Source organism: Ostrea edulis, chromosome 4 (assembly GCF_947568905.1).
Source record: "Ostrea edulis chromosome 4, xbOstEdul1.1, whole genome shotgun sequence".
NCBI classification, from domain to species: domain Eukaryota; kingdom Metazoa; phylum Mollusca; class Bivalvia; order Ostreida; family Ostreidae; genus Ostrea; species Ostrea edulis.
Window position 1 is genome coordinate 83599036 of NC_079167.1, and position 20650 is coordinate 83619685.

Consider the following 20650-nt stretch of genomic DNA (forward strand, 5'->3'; position numbering starts at 1 on the left):
TTGACCGGTCACACCCGCCGTGGCTCCTATATCCTGATCAGGTAAACGGAGTTATCCGCAGTCAAAATCAGTGTGTCGAGAACGGCTTAACAATCGGTATGAAACACGTCAGACAGCATTTGACCCAATGACAAGTTGTATTGACGAACTAGATCGTTATAACGACCATAGAATTTGCGAAATACTGACTTCAATCGAGACTGTTGAAATCCCTGTACCATCAACTTGTTTGTCAGTAGCTTACCTCGATTTAAAAACTGACTATACCCAGAACAAGCTCTTGCATATCGAATCAGTTGAGATATATAAACACCATATGCAGGTGATAATGGAATATTGCTACATAAATATGGGAAGTTGACGATGGAGAAGCTGAAATCATCCCGTTTGTCATACAGTTGAGTTGTCAGTTTGCCGTTAATGTCAGATCCCAAGTATACTTCAGGTAAAATGTGTTATTTAAAAGTTAAAATTTATTATTGTACAAAATAAAGATGCTTTGAATTACAAAATTAACGTTTCACTGGTTTGTTTGTATACATAAAAAGAGTCTTTATTTACATTAAACAAAATCAAAGCTAAAATATTGATCTTATCCTTGAGACGGTTCAAAGTTTGTTTGTCAACATTAAATGAGTCATACTTTTAATTTTAACATTGAAAATGAAAAACATTTCTTTCGAAAAACGTGAACCGTGAATATTTTGAATATTTCCGTTTTTGCAAATTCATCACGTGTCCCTTGTTGATGAGCACCTCTGTAGAATATTTATCTTTAATCATCCTACGAAAACTAACACTAAATCCTAAAATACCCCATCCGCATCGAAATATGAAATACCCATGATGCCATTCTGTACAAGGCAAACAAGGACATTTCTATACAAGTCCTTACACTTTCAACCTTTGATATCAAATAAAAGCACACCGATACTAACTTATTCACAAATGCACGTACATCACTGAGAAATACGTGAACTATATACTTCCTCTGTCAGTTTTAATTTCATGAATTGCTGAAATAATTTCCTTGTTTTATTCATTTCTTGACTTTAATTTATTTTTGGATATTTAGTTCAAAACCTAAGGTTACTACTTGTGTTTGAAAGTTTGTTTATGTTCTTTCAACAAATCAAAAATTCATTACTATCTTGAATGCTTTAGGCTTTTTAACACAGTATGTGCAACTATATCTTGGGTCTTGTCTATTAATCTATATTTAAACGTTATTTTTAAACCAAGACAAACTATAATTAGAGTCGATAACCTTTTGATGTGTTAGTTAGTTTTAGGTCATGTTATCAATCATATTAAACGGGAACGGATGGTTGAAGTATGCAATTCAATTTGTATTATGACATGGTTTTCATCATCCCATTTCCCGTGATGGAAAATCCAAACTAGAGCAGGAAATGCAGATTCTATGAATATCTTCATGGGAAAATAAACGCCAATTTATGAATCATATGAAAATGCAATTATAATGGTAACCTAACAACGAAAATGATTTGTTTTGGAGGAAATGTGCAATTTCTGTTGATTTTCTTTTCCTTGAAAGGTATGTACATGATAAGTAATGTTCGATATGGATGCTATGATTTCAAACTTCATTGATAAATGCATTCCCATTTTGTGTCCATTGTATTATTGATGCCCTTTGAACTTATACCTACTCATTCTTTGACTTTCTTAATACAATCATATAAATGGTCAAGCAACATTTTGTTAATCTGATAATAAGTTTAATTTTGTGAAATTTAAAACACCAGTTTTTCAATTACTTACACATTGAAGTTTTTTTGTCATTAATCACTATATATAATTTGACAGAGTGTTTCAGTATGAAAAATGTCAAAAATGTAACGATGTCCTCTGGGAAAGTCGCACCTTACGAACTACTGCGTGCAGTTGATGGAGATAATTTTACTTATGTACAGAGTGAGGGAACAAACATATCGTTGAGCATCATACTAGAAAAGAAAATTAATATTTCATGTTTTTACATGATAGTTCGAGGAGGTATGAAATGGAGTTTCACATTTGTAAGTTTTAATATATCATAAAAGAAATTCAAACTTTTCATCATGCATGTGTTATGATCTATCATAAAATTTTGCTTCAGAAAAGAATATCTGTTTGCTGATTTTAGATTTTTCCATTAGGTAAATATGACGTTTACATTAGTGATGATGTGGTAGCTTTAGGACGGTTATGTAGAAGTTTCCACATACAGCGAGAGATGTTGAAACCCCACTCCGTGCGTTTCTGTTGTAATGAAGACATGGATGGGGAAAAAGTGACTGTCATGAAAACAGACAATAGGCCTCTCCGATTATTTGAGATTGACATGAATGGTATGTTACTTTAAGATATTCCTTTATTCAATTCATTGATAGAAATTGATATTCTTAAGTGGGACCTATTGTTTTCTGTTCTGAGAATTCCATCTGGTCGAAAATGGTCATATGGTTTTTTTTTACTAACCGAATGTACCAGTCGTGCTAGGTCAGTGGTAGAGTGTTCACTTTGTGGCGGGCGGTCGTGAGTTCAAGCCCCGCTCATGTCAAACCTAAGACGTAAACATAAGTAGTGATTGATCCTTCACCAATGATCGGCATTTAAATGTGAAAACTAAGGCTCTTTCGGATATTACTTTTTAAACGAAGGCCCTGTGTCGGGGCAGGCGTTGGAATGTTGAAGAACTAACTCTGCTACGACCTTGAGCGAAATTTGTGGTACTTCACTTACAGCTGGTGACGTTTAAATATGAGTGAAAAATCCTCAAAAGACCAGAAACCAAGCAAACATAAAGCTAATAAAAAACCCAGAAGAGGACAATCCTTGAATTATAAGTATTAATTATGAAACGCAGATTTGATTGATTCTAAAATGTGATGACGACACAATTTAAGATTATCCAAGATATTTCAAATGGAAAGTAAAGAAGAGCGAAGTTGGTAAAAACAGATATATACGCATGTATTACAAAAAGAAATAAGAAAAGGGAAACCCATGTGATCCTAAGCCTAAATTTATGAAAACTACTTGCTTACATATACGAGTTTTCGTTCGAGGATGACTTGGAAATTTAATTGCTTTCTTAACAGTGAAATCTATTCACATTTTCAAACCGAGACAGGCTTCCGAAAAATGCGTTAATGTTACAAAGGTTTGAACAGTCTCGTTTAAAGTCAGCATTTTGCAAATTGTATGGTCTTTATCTTACTTGCAAATGCAACCTGTCATTAGGTCAAATATTGATCACAGTGTTTCACACGAATTCTTTTGTTCTTCAAATACTAATTCTAACAACAGATTGTTCCGTTTCCCTGATCAAGATAGAGGGTTTAGTGGGTGTGGCCGGTCAACATGGGATGGTCGGGATCTTGGTGTTCAAAATCACGAACTACTTTCATGAATTACCGCATGATCAATGCCTTACTTTTCAAAGTTACACATTTACATCTTTCCACTTAGCCAGAATCATTATCTTCAAAGTTACTAGCCTCTTTTACCTTCTTCTACTTGATTAGGAATGTTATCGAATAGTTACATCGGAATAAAACATCAGGAATTCATAATATTTGTTGCTATTTTCAATTTAAGGAAAAATTTAAATGAACATAGGGAAACTCTATTTCCCCCTTTCCTTCGATACAAGACTCACTAGATTCTGTTGTATGACGGGAATAGGATTCCTTGGAAGTAACGTCGAGATATATCGTAAAAATATAATAATTATTTATAATACACCGTCTGTAGTGCAGTATAACTAGGATGGATGAATGTGTTCACTGTCTTCATGCTGTCTTCATGTTATTCAAAGTAGACATTAACGGGAAACTGACAACTCAACTGTATGGCAAACGTGATGATTTCAGCTTCTCCATCGTCAACTTCCCATATTTATGTAGCAATATTCCATTATCACCTGCATATGGTGTTTATATATCTCAACTGATTCAATATGCAAGAGCTTGTTCTGCGTATAGTCGATCAGTTTTTAAATTGAGGTAAGCTGCTGACAAACAAGTTGATGGTACAGGGGTTTAAACACTCTCGATTGAAGTCAGTATTTCGCAAATTCTATGGTCGTTATAACGATCTAGTTCGTCAATACAACCTGTCATTGGGTCAAATGCTGTCTGACGTGTTTCATACCAATTGTTAAGCCGTTCTTGGCACACTGATTTTGACTGCGGATAACTCCGTTTACCTGAACAGGATATAGGGCTCACGGGGTGTGTGACCGATCAACAGGGGATGCTTACTCCTCCTAGGCACCTGATTCCACCCCTGGTGTGTCCAGAGGTCCGTGTTTGCCCAACTATCTATTTTGTATTGCTTATAGGAGTTATGAGATTGATCACTGTTCGTTATCTTCATCTTGCAAGCTTTACCTTTTCAGGATCAGGTAGAGAAATCGGTCATTTTTGCACATTTTCAAAACTATCTATTAACCGTTCCTTCCTAAGATGTAGGTTCAATTATTTTTTCCCCAATTTTTTTTTTATAGATTGCTCACAACATAAACAGAATATGCACGACTGCAGCAACTGTAAGGGATTTTGTAGTGACTGTCTACAAATAGACACAGACTGTATATCATGTGTGGATAATCCAGCTGCTGTTGGCTGTGGTAAACATTGTTCCTGGCAATGTGTTCCGGGGGCGTGTGGCTTGAACGGAACATGTTCAGAGTGTTATCGGGGATATCACGGTCCGAAATGCGACCCATGTGCCGCTGACAAGTATGGTATAAACTGTGAGCAATTTTGCAATCATGGCTGTAGATATAAATGCGATAAAGAGACTGGGGTTTGCCAAGCTTGTGAGAATGGATTTTACAGTCCTCCAACATGTAGCAATTCATGTAGTGCAAATTGCAAATCTTGTGAGAATTCAACACACTGCGAACACTGTCAGAAGGGACGATATGGTAACATTTGCCAGCAAATATGTCCGGATCACTGTGATGTTTGCATCAACTCCACGCTTTGCGTGCATTGTGAAGCTGGTTACTTTGGCGCGCTGTGTAACTCTAAGTGTCCTGACCACTGCGTGTCTTGTGTAAATGAATCTTTCTGTGATGTGTGTTTGTCTCAATGGGGAGGACCATTGTGTCGCTGTAGTGAGTTCTGCGATGGGGAGTGTTCTGATCAAGGGGAATGCTTCGGTAACTGTTCGGCCGGATGGTTCGGTTCTAACTGTCATCACCAATGCTCTCCGCATTGCAAACATTGCCTTGAGTCTGCTGACAACTGCACAGAATGCCATCACGGAGAACCGCCCCATTGCTCCGGTGAGTATGAAACATTTCAAGGAAAATCCTTTTTTCAGTATGAATGTTCATTACTTGAACCAATGTTCTTGTTTTTTATGTACATATGCAAGTGAAAAATTTAAAATTACTTATGAGAACTTTTTTTTAATTTTAGATGTAAAATTGTATATTTCCGAAGAGACGATGACCATGATGATGGCCAGCAGTGGAGGGATCATATTGTTAGTATTAATAGCGATCTGTATCATCATCGTGATCAGAAAATTGTGTTCAAATTCAACAAGAGACACCTATGGTATCATTGATGATCAAAACATCGAATTGGAACCAATGCACCAACCCAATCCTTATTCCGATCTGGAGTGCCCTCAATATATAAACGACTCCCACAGAGTATCAGTCGACGAATTCATTCTCACTGTACATCATAAGAAACTTAACAACAGCTTCCAAAGGGAATTTAAGGTACTAATCAAATCATAAATGAATTCTGAAAAAATTCCAACCCCCCCCCCCAAAAAAAACCCAGCATTTATTTGAACCCAATTATCATTTTAGATGTTTAGGATTTTTATTTCAAAATATTTCACTGACAATGTAGGAATTGTGGAGTTCAATTTCCAATAATATATTTTGATATTCCCTATCTGACAATTACACAAAAAATCATACCAAAAGGCAAAATATAAAAAATTTTATTGCGATAAATATTACTATAAAACATATTACAATAAAAAATTAATGTGTTGATCACGATAGATGAGAGATAAAGCCATTCATCGGGAGAGAAACCTTTTCTTATATTTCTGTTATTTTTAGTTCTAATATTTATGTAGATATTACAGCTGAATCTTGATTGTAGAAAATACCTTATCATATGACGGAATCATGTAGTGCAGCTCTAGATCCCAAGAACAAATCCAGAAATCGATACAAAAAGGTGTATCCGTGTAAGTATTTTAGATGCTACGGAACACATGAGATTGATACAGAAGGGGTATCTATGCAAGTCTTTGTGACGTAATACATTATATTGACACCGGTCGACAGGGGATGCTTACTCCTCCTAAGCACCTGATCCCATCTGGTGTTTCCAGGGGTCCGTGTTTGCCCAACTCTCTATTGTGTATTGCTTGTGGGAGTTATGAGATTATCCTCACCTTTCATTGATACAGAAGTGCATATCTATGTAATTCTTTCTGACGTAATACAAGAGATTGATAGGGAAGGGTGTATATAAGTATGTCATTATGACGTAATACAAGAGAGATATACAAAAAGTGTATTTATTCAAGTATTTTAGATGATCAAGTTGAGATAGCGAGCAGTGATCAATCTCATAAATCCTAAAAATTAAGAGGGAAAAATAGATTACTGGAAACACCAGTAGTGAGGTCAAGTGTGTAAGAGTAAACATCCCCTATTGAACTGTCAAACCTTTCGTGACCCCTATATCTTGATCAGGTAAACCGAGTAATCCGTAGTCAAAATCAGTATATTACATGTAATAAAGGTAAACTAATTTGCATTAAATATGTCAGACTGTATTCAACTTAATAGCTCGTATTTGCAAATAACATCACAGAATTTGCGAAATGCTGAGTTTAAACGATATTGTTGAAATCATTGTAACATCAACTTATTTCTCAGTAGCCTGTCCAACTTTAAAAGATTGATCATATGGAGAACATGATCTCGCGTATCGAATCAACTTAGAGAGATCAACACCATATGTAGGTAATAATGGGGTATTGTTACACAGATATGGTCGTTGACGATGGAGAAGTTGAAATCACCTCGTTTGTCACAAAGTTATGCTGTTAGTTTGTCCATGACATATACATGTATGTTCAATAAAATATCCAAATATGAAGCAGATATGGAAGACATTGTGGGGTCTTTTATTTCGATTTCACTGGGATATATCGAATTGACATATGTTTGAAAATAAGTATTGTTAATTCATGGAAATTCTCACAGACTTCTGAAGACCTGATCACTAAAATACTGCGTAAATATTGTCAATGTCTTTTTAATATCAACTTCAGAGTACTTGTATGTAAAATCAGAGTGGTATTTAACAAAGTATTTTTCTAGTTGAATGAGCACTTGGTATAAAACTTTTCGTGTTCCATTTTTATTGTAAAAAAAACCAGTGGCCTATGATGTGTAAGATCTTGGTCGTGAGAAATGGTCATGGAAAGTGTTAAGAGGTCGATCGTGTTGATGAAAAGATTTTTGGTTTCAAATTTACTGTAAGTTCTATAGAATTTTTGAGAATTCACATTTGATTTATACTATTTTTTGCATTTGTTGTTGCAACCACATCTAAAGTTCCCCGTCGCAGCAGTTAATATTTTTGTGGAGTAAATATAGGGGAACATTTACTGGACCTTGAAATGTATTTCTGTTTTGTAAGGGTTTTGTGTAGTTTCCAATAAAGGTACGATGGTTCATATCCATTCGTTCAATTAACTGGGATAGCAAATGTGTTTAAAACTGAATCATCAGTTTGAAAAATGTCCTCTTTGGAAAGGGAAAGGAAGAGACGTGACGTAATACAAGAGACTGATACTAAATAATATATCCATGGATACGACAGATTGATAGAAAAGGATGCACCCGTAAAAGTCTACTAAATGTGATGTAATGCAAGATTATCGGACATACATCACAAGATATAGAATATGCATCACAAAATATTGAACATACATCACTAGATTATTGAACATACATCATAAGATATTGAACGTACATCACAAGATATTGGACATACATCACAAGATTATCGAATATAATCACAAGATTATCAAATATACATCACAAGATATTGAACATACATCACAATATATTGAATATACATCACAAGATTATCGAACATACATCAGAAGATATTGAACATACATCACAAGATATTGAATATACATTACAAGATATTGAACATACATCACAAGATTATTGAATATAGCAACGTTTTACACTTCATACATATGGTGTTTATATCTCAACTGATTAGATACGCAAGAGCTTGTTCTGCGTATGGTCAGTTTTTAAATCGAGGCAAACTACTAAAAAACAAGTTGAGGGTACAGGGGTACCTTCAATAGTCTGGATTGAAGTCAGCATTTCGCAAATTCCTATCATTGGGTCAAATGTTGTCAGACGTATTTCATACCGATTGTTAAACTGTTCTTGGCACACTGATTTTCACTACGGATGGCTCCGTTTACCTGATCAAGATATAGGGCTCACGGCGGGTTTGGCCGGTCGACATGGGATGCTTACTTCCCTTAGGCACCTGATCCCATCTCTGATGTGTCCAGGGATTCGTGTTTGTCCAACTATCTATTTTGCATTGCTTATAGGAGTTATGAGATTAATCATTGTTCGTTATCTTCACCTTTTATTTGTGTGGGATTTCTAATCATCGGGAAAATGTTACAATTATTTTGAATTTCTAGTTATTTGAAAAATGTTACAATTGTATGGGATTTCTGGTCATCGTAACGAAAGAGTTACCTCCTCTGAGATCAGCGGGATAACTTAAAAAATTCCTTCATGGTATCTTTAAACTTTCCCTGAAATTGATTTTCATCGAAAATTCGGATAACGTTTTAGGAACGGTTCCGTGTTGACGCTTTTTCAATTCTTTATTCATATCTTTAAAAAGGCAGGCTAAGTACAACTAAGTTGATATTACAGGGGTTTCAAAAGTCAACATTTTGCAAATTCTGCGGTCACTTTAATGATCTGATGTGTAAATACAACCTGGTATTAGGTCAAATACTGTCTGACGCGTTTTATACCAATACAGAATATCAGAAACATGAATTCGTCCCCGATTTCGTTGCGGTTTTAATATTTAGCACGTTCAAAAATGTTTCGTTTTCTGCTTTAACTTGGGCAACTCTTCAAATAGGTTACATGCATCATATGTAGCTTAGCATCGTTTTTCAAGTGGAAAGGAGGGCAGAGATAGAAAACAAAATTGCCTTCACGTTTGTTAGAATATTCTTAGTTAGAAAATTAGTTATGCCTAAACTCCCAAACCGTGGAAGGGGGCGTTTATTCTTCAGTAATCTCAATATATGTGTTCGTTTTATCGGTTCAATCTCGCATTTTCACAACTATTCACCACTAAGTATAAAAAGTGACTAGCGAGTACATCGACAATGCCGTGTAATAATATCGAGCTTTGTATTCCACAATAATGAGGATAGTGTGCAACACGCCAAGAAAAGCACCCCGCGTCACCACGTGTCTGAGGATAGTGTGCAACACGCCAAGAAAAGCACCCCGCGTCACCACGTGTCTGAGGATAGTGTGCAACACGCCAAGAAAAGCACCCCGCGTCACCACGTGTCTGAGGATAGTGTGCAACACGCCAAGAAAAGCACCCCGCGTCACCACGTGTCTGAGGATAGTGTGCAACACGCCAAGAAAAGCACCCCGCGTCACCACGTGTCTGAATATTGGTGCATAAAATTTGATTGTTTACGACAGCATTGCATACTGGTCGTTATAATGACCCTATAAAATCTAACACACATACGAAACAGGAAATAAACGGTACTGTGATTTTTTTTGTAGAGCCTTCCACTGCCAAACATCAGAAATTTAATCTGATAAATGATAGTTTTGGTACTAGGACAATCGCTTACAACATTTTGGAAATAATCTTCAAATCAAGCAGATATTTTTTTTTTATCAGATATGAATTGTCTTTAGTCATCACTAATTTGTATACAAGAGTTGCTCAAGTGGCCCATTTCCTATCTCTTGTTTCTTTTTAAAATGACACAGAACTTACAACAAAATAATTAGATGAAATAGCACGTATTGTAAGTCCGCATTTTTCATCTTAACTTCGACCACGGATTATTTTTGCCTGATCAAAACAAGGGCTCACAGTGGGTGTGACTAGTCAACAGGGAATGCTTATCCCATCTTTGATGTTTCCAGAGGACCGTGTTTGTCCATTTTGGATTTTGTATCATTTGTGGTATTTATGAGATTGATCGCTGTACGTTCATTTTACTTCTAAACTGTACACTTTGAAACAAAGATAACGATGGTGGTTTGTAACGCTATGATTATTTCAAAATGGCTTAATATGAAAAAAAATCACACTGTCAATCCTTGTTAACGCCTTCTAAGATTAAAATTATGCAGTATGATATGCTCATAGCATTATACTTGATTTACGTCTGTGAACAGAATGACAAACTCCTTGTAAGATATGAGAACTATCAACCTGTGGTTTCACGTATCTATTATTTTAAATGGTTTCTACGTTTCCTCATTGGGCTTTACAGCACTTTATATGAATAAGTACATTTTTTCTCTCATTGACAGTAATTAACATGACCAGATGTGTGTGACAATCCCACGAAATGTGTGCATTGTTTGTTTCAGATGACGCTAGTCGTGTAGTGCTGGACACGTTTAACTGTCCCGGAAGTACAGATTATATAAACGCCTGTTTTGTGCATGTAAGTTTCAGGCACTGATTATTGCCAATTACGGATAATCATTAAAATATCTCTAGATGACTCTCTTATCATTTTTTGAAAATTGAAGTTTAAAATGAATTGGTAAAGGGACGGATATGATATTTGTAATTCAAGTGTTCCGAAAAGGATTTTTCTATTTTCGTCTGATACATCTATAGATACGTTTCATGTTAGGCCTGAATATCTCTTTTTATTATCCTGTTCTTTTTCAGGGCTTTGAAAGACAACGAGCTTACATTGCAGCACAAGGTATTGGTGTGATCACATTTCAGTCAAACCCTCATTCTAAGAGTTCCTATCTTGCATGTGGTAACACGGAACTTTCTGTTAAATGAAAAATAAACACGAACAATCGCGAACAAAATCTCGGTTGTTGCTAGTTGTAAGTAAAATTGACTGCTAGTGGAAAGCGATACAAAACTTCGACGTGCCAATTCAGATGATATATGAAATATATGCAGAATAGAAATACCCTCGAATGTTCGACAGGTACACATTATTGTGATTGGTGACTAAGAAGGTGGCTCTGAAAATGAAAATAGAACCATGTTGTATCTGTAAAGTGATATTGTTCATCACGCACAATAATAAGGATATACATGCTTGTAATGGGGTGCCAGCCGATGATGGCACCACCGGCTATCAATGTTTTTGACTGGCTTAAAACTATATAAACAATTATTTTTACCGGTCACAGTGTTTCAGCGGTGAGAACTTTCGCCTCGTGACTGGAAGGTCATGAGATCGAATCCAGTTCGAACCTTGGCCGCATCACACGTAACAGTAGGCGGTGATTTCTCATTCGTTAAACTCTCAGCATGTAGCAGTGAGAGTCGTGGTTCATTTGTGTAAGACTCTCATTGTCTAAATACCATCAATGGAATTTTCATAGTTCTTGTACATATGTCTTTGGTTTATATTATCTAACTATGTCTTCTTCAATTGTACACAAATGAAAGGTGTAATATGTAATGTGGATGATTGTAGCGATCATTGATTTACAATGTATCCTACTATTGTAATGCAGAAATACACCATGATGAACCATGCACACTGCACGTCCTTTATTGTCGACCATCAAAATCATTAAATTTCTATATACTCTGCTAGTTAGAAAATTTACAGAATCAATCCTAAACCTTCACACACAAAACCAATAGAAGCATGTTCAAATGATGATATAACATAAAACAATAGAAGCATGTTCAAATGATGATATAAGATAAACCAATAGAAGCATGTTCAAATGATGATATAACATATATATTAAATGCAGATTATGCGTTATTTCGTCATTACTGGTACGCAGAAATTCAACTTTTACAACATCCATTAGAGACATGTTTATTTAAAAAAATGGATATTTATGATAATCATTTCATACACATTATAGGTCCATTTACTGAGGATACTGTGATAGATTTCTGGAGGATGGTATGGCAGATGAAGACTGCAAAGATAGTGATGTTAACTAACGTAACTGAAAATGGCCAGGTAAGAAGACGACAAAATAATGTTAACTAACTTAACTGAGAATACCCAGGTAAGAAGTAGAGATAGTGATGTTAACTAACTTAACTGAGAATGGCCAGGTAAGAAGACGACAAAATAATGTTAACTAACTTAACTGAGAATACCCAGGTAAGAAGTAGAGATAGTGATGTTAACTAACTTAACTGAGAATACCCAGGTAAGAAGTAGAGATAGTGATGTTAACTAACTTAACTGAGAATGGCCAGGTAAGAAGTAGAGATAATGATGTTAACTTAACTGAGAATACCCAGGTAAGAAGTAGAGATAATGATGTTAACTTAACTGAGAATACCCAGGTAAGAAGTAGAGATAGTGATGTTAACTAACTTAACTGAGAATGGCCAGGTAAGAAGTAGAGATAGTGATGTTAACTAACTTAACTGAGAATGGCCAGGTAAGAAGACGACAAAATAATGTTAACTAACTTAACTGAGAATACCCAGGTAAGAAGTAGAGATAGTGATGTTAACTAACTTAACTGAGAATGGCCAGGTAAGAAGACGACAAAATAATGTTAACTAACTTAACTGAGAATACCCAGGTAAGAAGTAGAGATAGTGATGTTAACTAACTTAACTGAGAATGGCCAGGTAAGAAGACGACAAAATAATGTTAACTAACTTAACTGAGAATACCCAGGTAAGAAGTAGAGATAGTGATGTTAACTAACTTAACTGAGAATACCCAGGTAAGAAGTAGAGATAATGATGTTAACTAACTTAACTGAGAATACCCTGGTAAGAAGTAGAGATAATGATGTTAACTTAACTGAGAATGGCCAGGTAAGAAGTAGAGATAGTGATGTTAACTAACTTAACTGAGAATACCCAGGTAAGAAGACGACAAAATAATGTTAACTAACTTAACTGAGAATACCCAGGTAAGAAGTAAAGATAATGATGTTACCTAACTTAACTGAGAATGGCCAGGTAAGAAGTAGAGATAATGATGTTAACTTAACTGAGAATGGCCAGGTAAGAAGTAGAGATAATGATGTTAACTAACTTAACTGAGAATACCCAGGTAAGAAGTAGAGATAATGATGTTAACCAACTTAACTGAGAATACCCAGGTAAGAAATAGAGATAGTGATGTTAACTAATTTAACTGAGAATACCCAGGTAAGAAGTAGAGATAATGATGTTAACTAACTTAACTGAGAATACCCAGGTAAGAAGTAGAGATAATGATGTTAACTAACTTAACTGAGAATACCCAGGTAAGAAGTAGAGATATTAATGTTAACTTAACTGAGAATACCCAGGTAAGAAGTAGAGATAGTGATGTTAACCAACTTAACTGAGAATACCCTGGTAAGAAGTAGAGATAATGATGTTAACGTAACTGAGAATGGCCAGGTAAGAAGTAGAGATAATGATGTTAACTAACTTAACTGAGAATACCCAGGTAAGAAGTAGAGATAGTGATGTTAACTAACTTAACTGAGAATGGCCAGGTAAGAAGTAGAGATAATGATGTTAACTTAACTGAGAATGGCCAGGTAAGAAGTAGAGATAATGATGTTAACTAACTTAACTGAGAATGGCCAGGTAAGAAGTAGAGATAATGATGTTAACTTAACTGAGAATGGCCAGGTAAGAAGTAGAGATAATGATGTTAACCAACTTAACTGAGAATACCCAGGTAAGAAATAGAGATAGTGATGTTAACTAACTTAACTGAGAATACCCAGGTAAGAAGTAGAGATAATGATGTTAACTAACTTAACTGAGAATACCCAGGTAAGAAGTAGAGATAATGATGTTAACTAACTTAACTGAGAATACCCAGGTAAGAAGTAGAGATATTAATGTTAACTTAACTGAGAATACCCAGGTAAGAAGTAGAGATATTAATGTTAACTTAACTGAGAATACCCAGGTAAGAAGTAGAGATAGTGATGTTAACCAACTTAACTGAGAATACCCTGGTAAGAAGTAGAGATAATGATGTTAACGTAACTGAGAATGGCCAGGTAAGAAGTAGAGATAATGATGTTAACTAACTTAACTGAGAATGGCCAGGTAAGAAGTAGAGATAATGATGTTAACCAACTTAACTGAGAATACCCTGGTAAGAAGTAGAGATAATGATGTTAACTAACTTAACTGAGAATGGTCAGGTAAGAAGTAGAGATAGTGATGTTAACTAACTTAACTGAGAATGGCCAGGTAAGAAGTAGAGATAGTGATGTTAACTAACTTAACTGAGAATACCCAGGTAAGAAGTAGAGATAATGATGTTAACTAACTTAACTGAGAATATCCAGGTAAGAAGTAGAGATAATGATGTTAACTTAATTGAGAATACCCAGGTAAGAAGTAGAGATAATGATGTTAACTAACTTAACTGAGAATACCCAGGTAAGAAGTAGAGATAGTGATGTTAACCAACTTAACTGAGAATACCCAGGTAAGAAGTAGAGATAATGATGTTAACTAACTTAACTGAGAATGGCCAGGTAAGAAGTAGAGATAGTGATGTTAACTAACTTAACTGAGAATACCCAGGTAAGAAGTAGAGATAATGATGTTAACTAACTTAACTGAGAATGGCCAGGTAAGAAGACGACAAAATAATGTTAACTAACTTAACTGAGAATACCCAGGTAAGAAGTAGAGATAGTGATGTTAACTAACTTAACTGAGAATGGCCAGGTAAGAAGAAGACATATTAATGTTAACCAACTTTACTGAGAATACCCTGGTAAGAAGTAGAGATAATGATGTTAACTTAACTGAGAATACCCAGGTAAGAAGTAGAGATAATGATGTTAACTAACTTAACTGAGAATGGCCAGGTAAGAAGTAGAAATAATGATGTTAACTAACTTAACTGAGAATGGCCAGGTAAGAAGTAGAGATAGTGATGTTAACTAACTTAACTGAGAATACCCTGGTAAGAAGTAGAGATAATGATGTTAACTTAACTGAGAATGGCCAGGTAAGAAGTAGAGATAATGATGTTAACTAACTTAACTGAGAATACCCAGGTAAGAAGTAGAGATAATGATGTTAACTTAACTGAGAATGGCCAGGTAAGAAGTAGAGATAGTGATGTTAACTAACTTAACTGAGAATGGCCAGGTAAGAAGTAGAGATAATGATGTTAACTTAACTGAGAATGGCCAGGTAAGAAGTAGAGATAGTGATGTTAACTAACGTAACTGAGAATGGCCAGGTAAGAAGTAGAGATAATGATGTTAACTAACTTAACTGAGAATGGCCAGGTAAGAAGTAGAGATAGTGATGTTAACTAACTTAACTGAGAATGGCCAGGTAAGAAGTAGAGATAATGATGTTAACTAATTTAACTGAGAATACCCAGGTAAGAAGTAGAAATAATGATGTTAACTAATTTAACTGAGAATACCCAGGTAAAAAGTAGAGATAGTGATGTTAACTAACTTAACTGAGAATACCCAGGTAAGAAGTAGAGATAGTGATGTTAACTAACTTAACTGAGAATGGCCAGGTAAGAAGTAAAAATAATGATGTTAACCAACTTAACTGAGAATACCCAGGTAAGAAGTAGAGATAATGATGTTAACTAACTTAACTGAGAATGGCCAGGTAAGAAATACAGAAAATGATGTTAACTAACTTAACTGAGAATACCCAGGTAAGAAGTAGAGATAGTGATGTTAACTAACTTAACTGAGAATGGCCAGGTAAGAAGTAAAAATAATGATGTTAACCAACTTAACTGAGAATACCCAGGTAAGAAGTAGAGATAATGATGTTAACTTAACTGAGAATACCCAGGTAAGAAGTAGAGATAATGATGTTAACCAACTTAACTGAGAAAATCCAGGTAAGAAGTAAAAATAATGATGTTAACCAACTTAACTGAAAATACCCAGGTAAGAAGTAAAAATAATGATGTTAACCAACTTAACTGAGAATACCCAGGTAAGAAGTAGAAATAATGATGTTAACCAACTTAACTGAGAATACCCTGGTAAGAAGAAAACATATTAATGTTAACTAACTTAACTGAGAATACCCAGGTAAGAAGAAGACATATTAATGTTAACTAACTTAACTGAGAATACCCAGGTAAGAAGTAGAGATAAGGATGTTAACTAACTTAACTGAGAATGGCCAGGTAAGAAGTAGAGATAGTGATGTTAACTAACTTAACTGAGAATACCCAGGTAAGAAATAGAGATAGTGATGTTAACCAACTTAACTGAGAATACCCAGGTAAGAAGTAGAGATAATGATGTTAACTAACTTAACTGAGAATACCCAGGTAAGAAATAGAGATAGTGATGTTAACTAACTTAACTGAGAATACCCAGGTAAGAAGAAGACATATTAATGTTAACTAACTTAACTGAGAATACCCAGGTAAGAAGTAGAGATAATGATGTTAACCAACTTAACTGAGAATGGCCAGGTAAAAGTGTGAAGATAATGATTTTAAGTAACTTTTCGTTGCATGACCAGTCAAGAGTGAAAAGATCTCAATCTTGACACAGTAACCGAGGATAGCCAAATCACTGTAAACAAATTTAACTCTTGGTAGCCAGGTAAGAGTGTAAATATTGTGATGTTAAACACCATACATGACGATGGTCAACTGAGAGGCAGAAGCACTTTGATATCATATAAATATTAGTAGTTAGTTATTGCTTCTCTCTGGTTAACGTACTATAATTGGATATGGAATGCAGAAGGAGTGAAATCATTTAAATGATTGTTAGGCCGTTCTTGGCACAATGATTTTGACTACGGATTACTCCATTTACCTTATAAGGATATAGGGTTCACGGCGGGTGTGACCGGTCAACAGGGGATGCTTACTCCTCCTAGGCACCTGATCCCACATCTGGTATATCCAGGGGTCTGTGTTTGCCCAACTCTCTATTTTCTATTACTTATAGGAGTAATGAGATTGATCACTGTTCGTCATCTTCACCTTTTATGCATCGAGTTTCACGAGTGAAATTCTATATCCGACTACAGAAAATTTTGGTTTGTTTTCTGTTAACGATATTTGTTAACGATATTTTTCAGTTTCTTTTTATTTTCATTAAAGCAGTCTTTACAAAACAATCTAGTTCCGAGTTTGATTTCATGGTGAGAAAATATAAGTAAAATTACAATTTATAATTCACCACTGAATATTTTCGTGTTTCTCTTTCAGATGAAATGTGTGAAATACTGGCCATCTAATGAGGCCTCTATAGGACCGTTCCTGATTAAAACTGAGAGACACAATACATACAGGCGATACACAATACGCCATATCAAACTAAAAATGGTAATACAGGAATGCATCGTATTAAAATAAAAGCGGTATGATAGGAAATACACCACATGACATGTCAAAATAAGAATGGTAATAATGTATATACATGATACGACATATAAACATAAAACCACTGTTGTTTCCAAAGAAAAGCAAATGACAGAGATGTCGTAAAGTCACTGAGAAAATGAAAGATATTGGTAAATACATCTGACAGGGTATTACCTGTGACATTTTCAATACACCAGCAATATTTGATAGAATTGTTTTCCATTCTGTGTCAAAAAGTCTACCTAATGTCTACCTAATGTCTACCTAGCTATCCTTGATTGTTTTACTGAAACAAATAAAAATAGTGACATGTTGTAGATCATTTAGCAATCGATTTGTACACATTTGTGAAGAAAGTGGAGAGAAGACAAGTAGATTTAAGTGTCCTCATTGTTTGTTCCTGTTCGCACTAGAAAATGCTACTTCCTGATAGCATATTATAGATCTTTTTATGGATTCACGGAAATGGTTAAGTTCTTAATCGTAAAACTATAGCAGTAAGGTTCAGCAGTGTTTAAGTTTTTACTTTCTGCATAAATTAATGCAAACAAAAAAGTGTATATTAGATAGGTTGTAACAAGTATAATATAATTCCTTTAAAAAATATTGGACTGTAAATTTTCAATGGTGTTCAAAATTTGAAATATACATTTGCATTTTTTATCATTCCTATGATAATTCTATCTATAATAAATGTTCTCCATTGTATAGGACGTATTCAGAAATCATTGGCTTAAATGATATTCCATACCGTAAATTGCATTCGTTTTACTTCTAAAAACAGATTTAGTTTTCATTATCACCATATTTGAAAAAAAGTTTGTAGCAAGTGTCGTTTTATACCAAACATATGTATTTACAATTCCCATAGCAAACACTACTAAAACGCACACCATGCCCTCTAATTTGCCTAACATACATCTTTGCTGAAATTTAAATCACTAAATTTACGTTTAAATTGTTTTACAAGCACATTTCAGCTAAAGAGGGTTTTGAAATTGCAGGGCATTGAGGAACGAGACGTGACTCAGTTTCAATATACAGCCTGGTACACAACAAATGTCCCGACCAACATAGATTCTGTTCTCCTGTTCAGAAATCTCATTATGAGCGACATTTCTAATGACAGTGGTCCCCTTGTTGTACATTGCAGGTAGGCAAACTGAAATTGTATAATTGTATGTGGTAATTTTGAAAAATAAATATTTTACGATGTAATATTAGACCTTCTGTTACCTTTTTTCTTACTATTCAGACATTTTTAGAAGATATGATCCATTCATTGAATATTTTAATCTTCCACAAGGTTAAGATATATGGTTTTATGTATTACAGTGCTGGTGTCGGGCGGACGGGTACATTTATATGGTTTTATGTATTACAGTGCTGGTGTCGGGCGGACGGGTACATTTATAGCCTTGGATTATCTGTTACAGGAAGGGTTGGTAACAGGATCTGTAGACGTGATCGGCTATATCAAAACACTGAGGCAGCAAAGACCTTACGCGGTCCAATCCACCGTAAATCTCTCTAAATCTCTCTCTCTCTCTCTCTCTCTCTCTCTCTCTAGAACTGCATGCAGATCGTTCAATTCTTCATTATACACACCGTTCAAAACTTTATTTTCGCTTTAGTTGTCGTTATTTTCATCAAAAGCATAAAATTGAACTTGTAGTTAGTAAAAAGTAGTACCAATCTCATTATATTTTCCCACCAATTATGTATAACGCATGAATTATTATTAAAACTAATTGAATTGTTTTTTAATAATTACCTCACTTAACTTGGATAAATTTCCAAATAGGATGAGTACATATTCTTACATGACGCTTTGGTGGAGGGACTTTCCAGCGTGCATGAGAACAGAACAATAGAAATTGCCGATGAATTCTGAAGAGACATTTATCTTTAAAGAAGATATATCATCTCAGAATGGATCATCATGTTGACTGGTGGCCTAGAGATATGAATAATCATGTGGACTGGTGGCCTAGAGATGTGAATCATCATGTGGACTGGTGGCCTAGAGATGTGATATTTTTTATACAACAACGGGTTTACCTGTTATTTTTGTGTCAAACAACTTAGTTCAATGTCATGGTTTTTCCATACCACAGGACCCAAAATTCCATTTAAACAAGCTTGAATTGTATATATCATATAAATTGATTTGTGATGAAGTCATTTGTTATAAATTTCGTTAGATATTTTTGACATACTTCTTCTGCTTAGATCTGAACTGTCATTAGGTTGAATTCTATCTGAAGTTTTTCATAGGCCGTTCTCTACACACTGATGTTGACTACGAATTACCCCCTTTGCCTGATCAAGATCGAGGCCTCACGGGTGTGCCCGGTCAGCGGAGGATACTAACTCGTCCTAGGCACCTGATCCCAACTTACTATGTATCCATACTCCAGAAATAAATACGTAGAAAAATCTACACAATTAGTAGTAAAATGATAAAAATATCACAACGTCATTTGAATATTCTCAACTAGTTTCATACTTCATCAAAAGTAATTCAATTGGCGTTGTGATTTTTATATATACTAAAAAGGCCATGGTACTGTTGGCTAATTAAACCTCAACTTTTCGACGCAAACCGCGTCTTTATCAAGATGCATACATATATTATGTAAACTAAGATCCTTCTAAACACCTTATCCCTCCTCTAATATGTCCAGAGGTATTCATTGACCCTACTCTTAATTTTGTATCCTTTATGGAATTTATGGGCTTGATCACTTACGTTATGTTCACTTTTCATTTTATATCTGATTTCTATAATGACAAAACTTTCAATGATGGATCATTTCCTGTTGTCATCACAACTCGGGATTCGGAAATATGAACTCTTCATAAGGATCCCTGTCAAATAGTCTGACCGTACGACAGATGTCTCTGGATGTCTGTCTGGAGAAATTCCTCTTGGAGTTATCTGTCAATTCCTCAGGTGCAACAACAGATTTCAACAACTCAATTTCCATATCTGTCTGGTCAGCACTTTTTT

At 35.0% G+C, this 20650-nt stretch overlaps 1 protein-coding gene across 3 annotated transcripts; it reads left to right on the forward strand.

Moving 5' to 3' along the window:
- The first annotated feature begins 1073 nt into the window (after positions 1-1073).
- On the forward strand, positions 1074-19817 carry LOC125668708 (uncharacterized). Of its 3 annotated transcripts, none has more exons than XM_048903060.2 (13): positions 1096-1558; positions 1831-2019; positions 2163-2354; positions 4517-5302; positions 5439-5749; positions 6147-6234; positions 10700-10776; positions 11010-11046; positions 12191-12291; positions 17482-17598; positions 18642-18790; positions 18973-19157; positions 19442-19817. In XM_048903060.2, the coding sequence occupies exons 1-13, from the start codon at positions 1504-1506 to the stop codon at positions 19444-19446; spliced, it is 2292 nt and encodes a 763-aa protein (XP_048759017.2). In that variant the 5' UTR covers positions 1096-1503; the 3' UTR covers positions 19447-19817. The 3 variants fall into 3 exon arrangements, with proteins under 3 accessions (XP_056019974.1, XP_048759017.2, XP_048759016.2); XM_048903059.2 differs by having other exon boundaries at positions 1178-1558; positions 19022-19157; XM_056163999.1 differs by having other exon boundaries at positions 1074-1558; positions 19022-19817.
- The last annotated feature ends 833 nt before the right edge of the window (positions 19818-20650 follow it).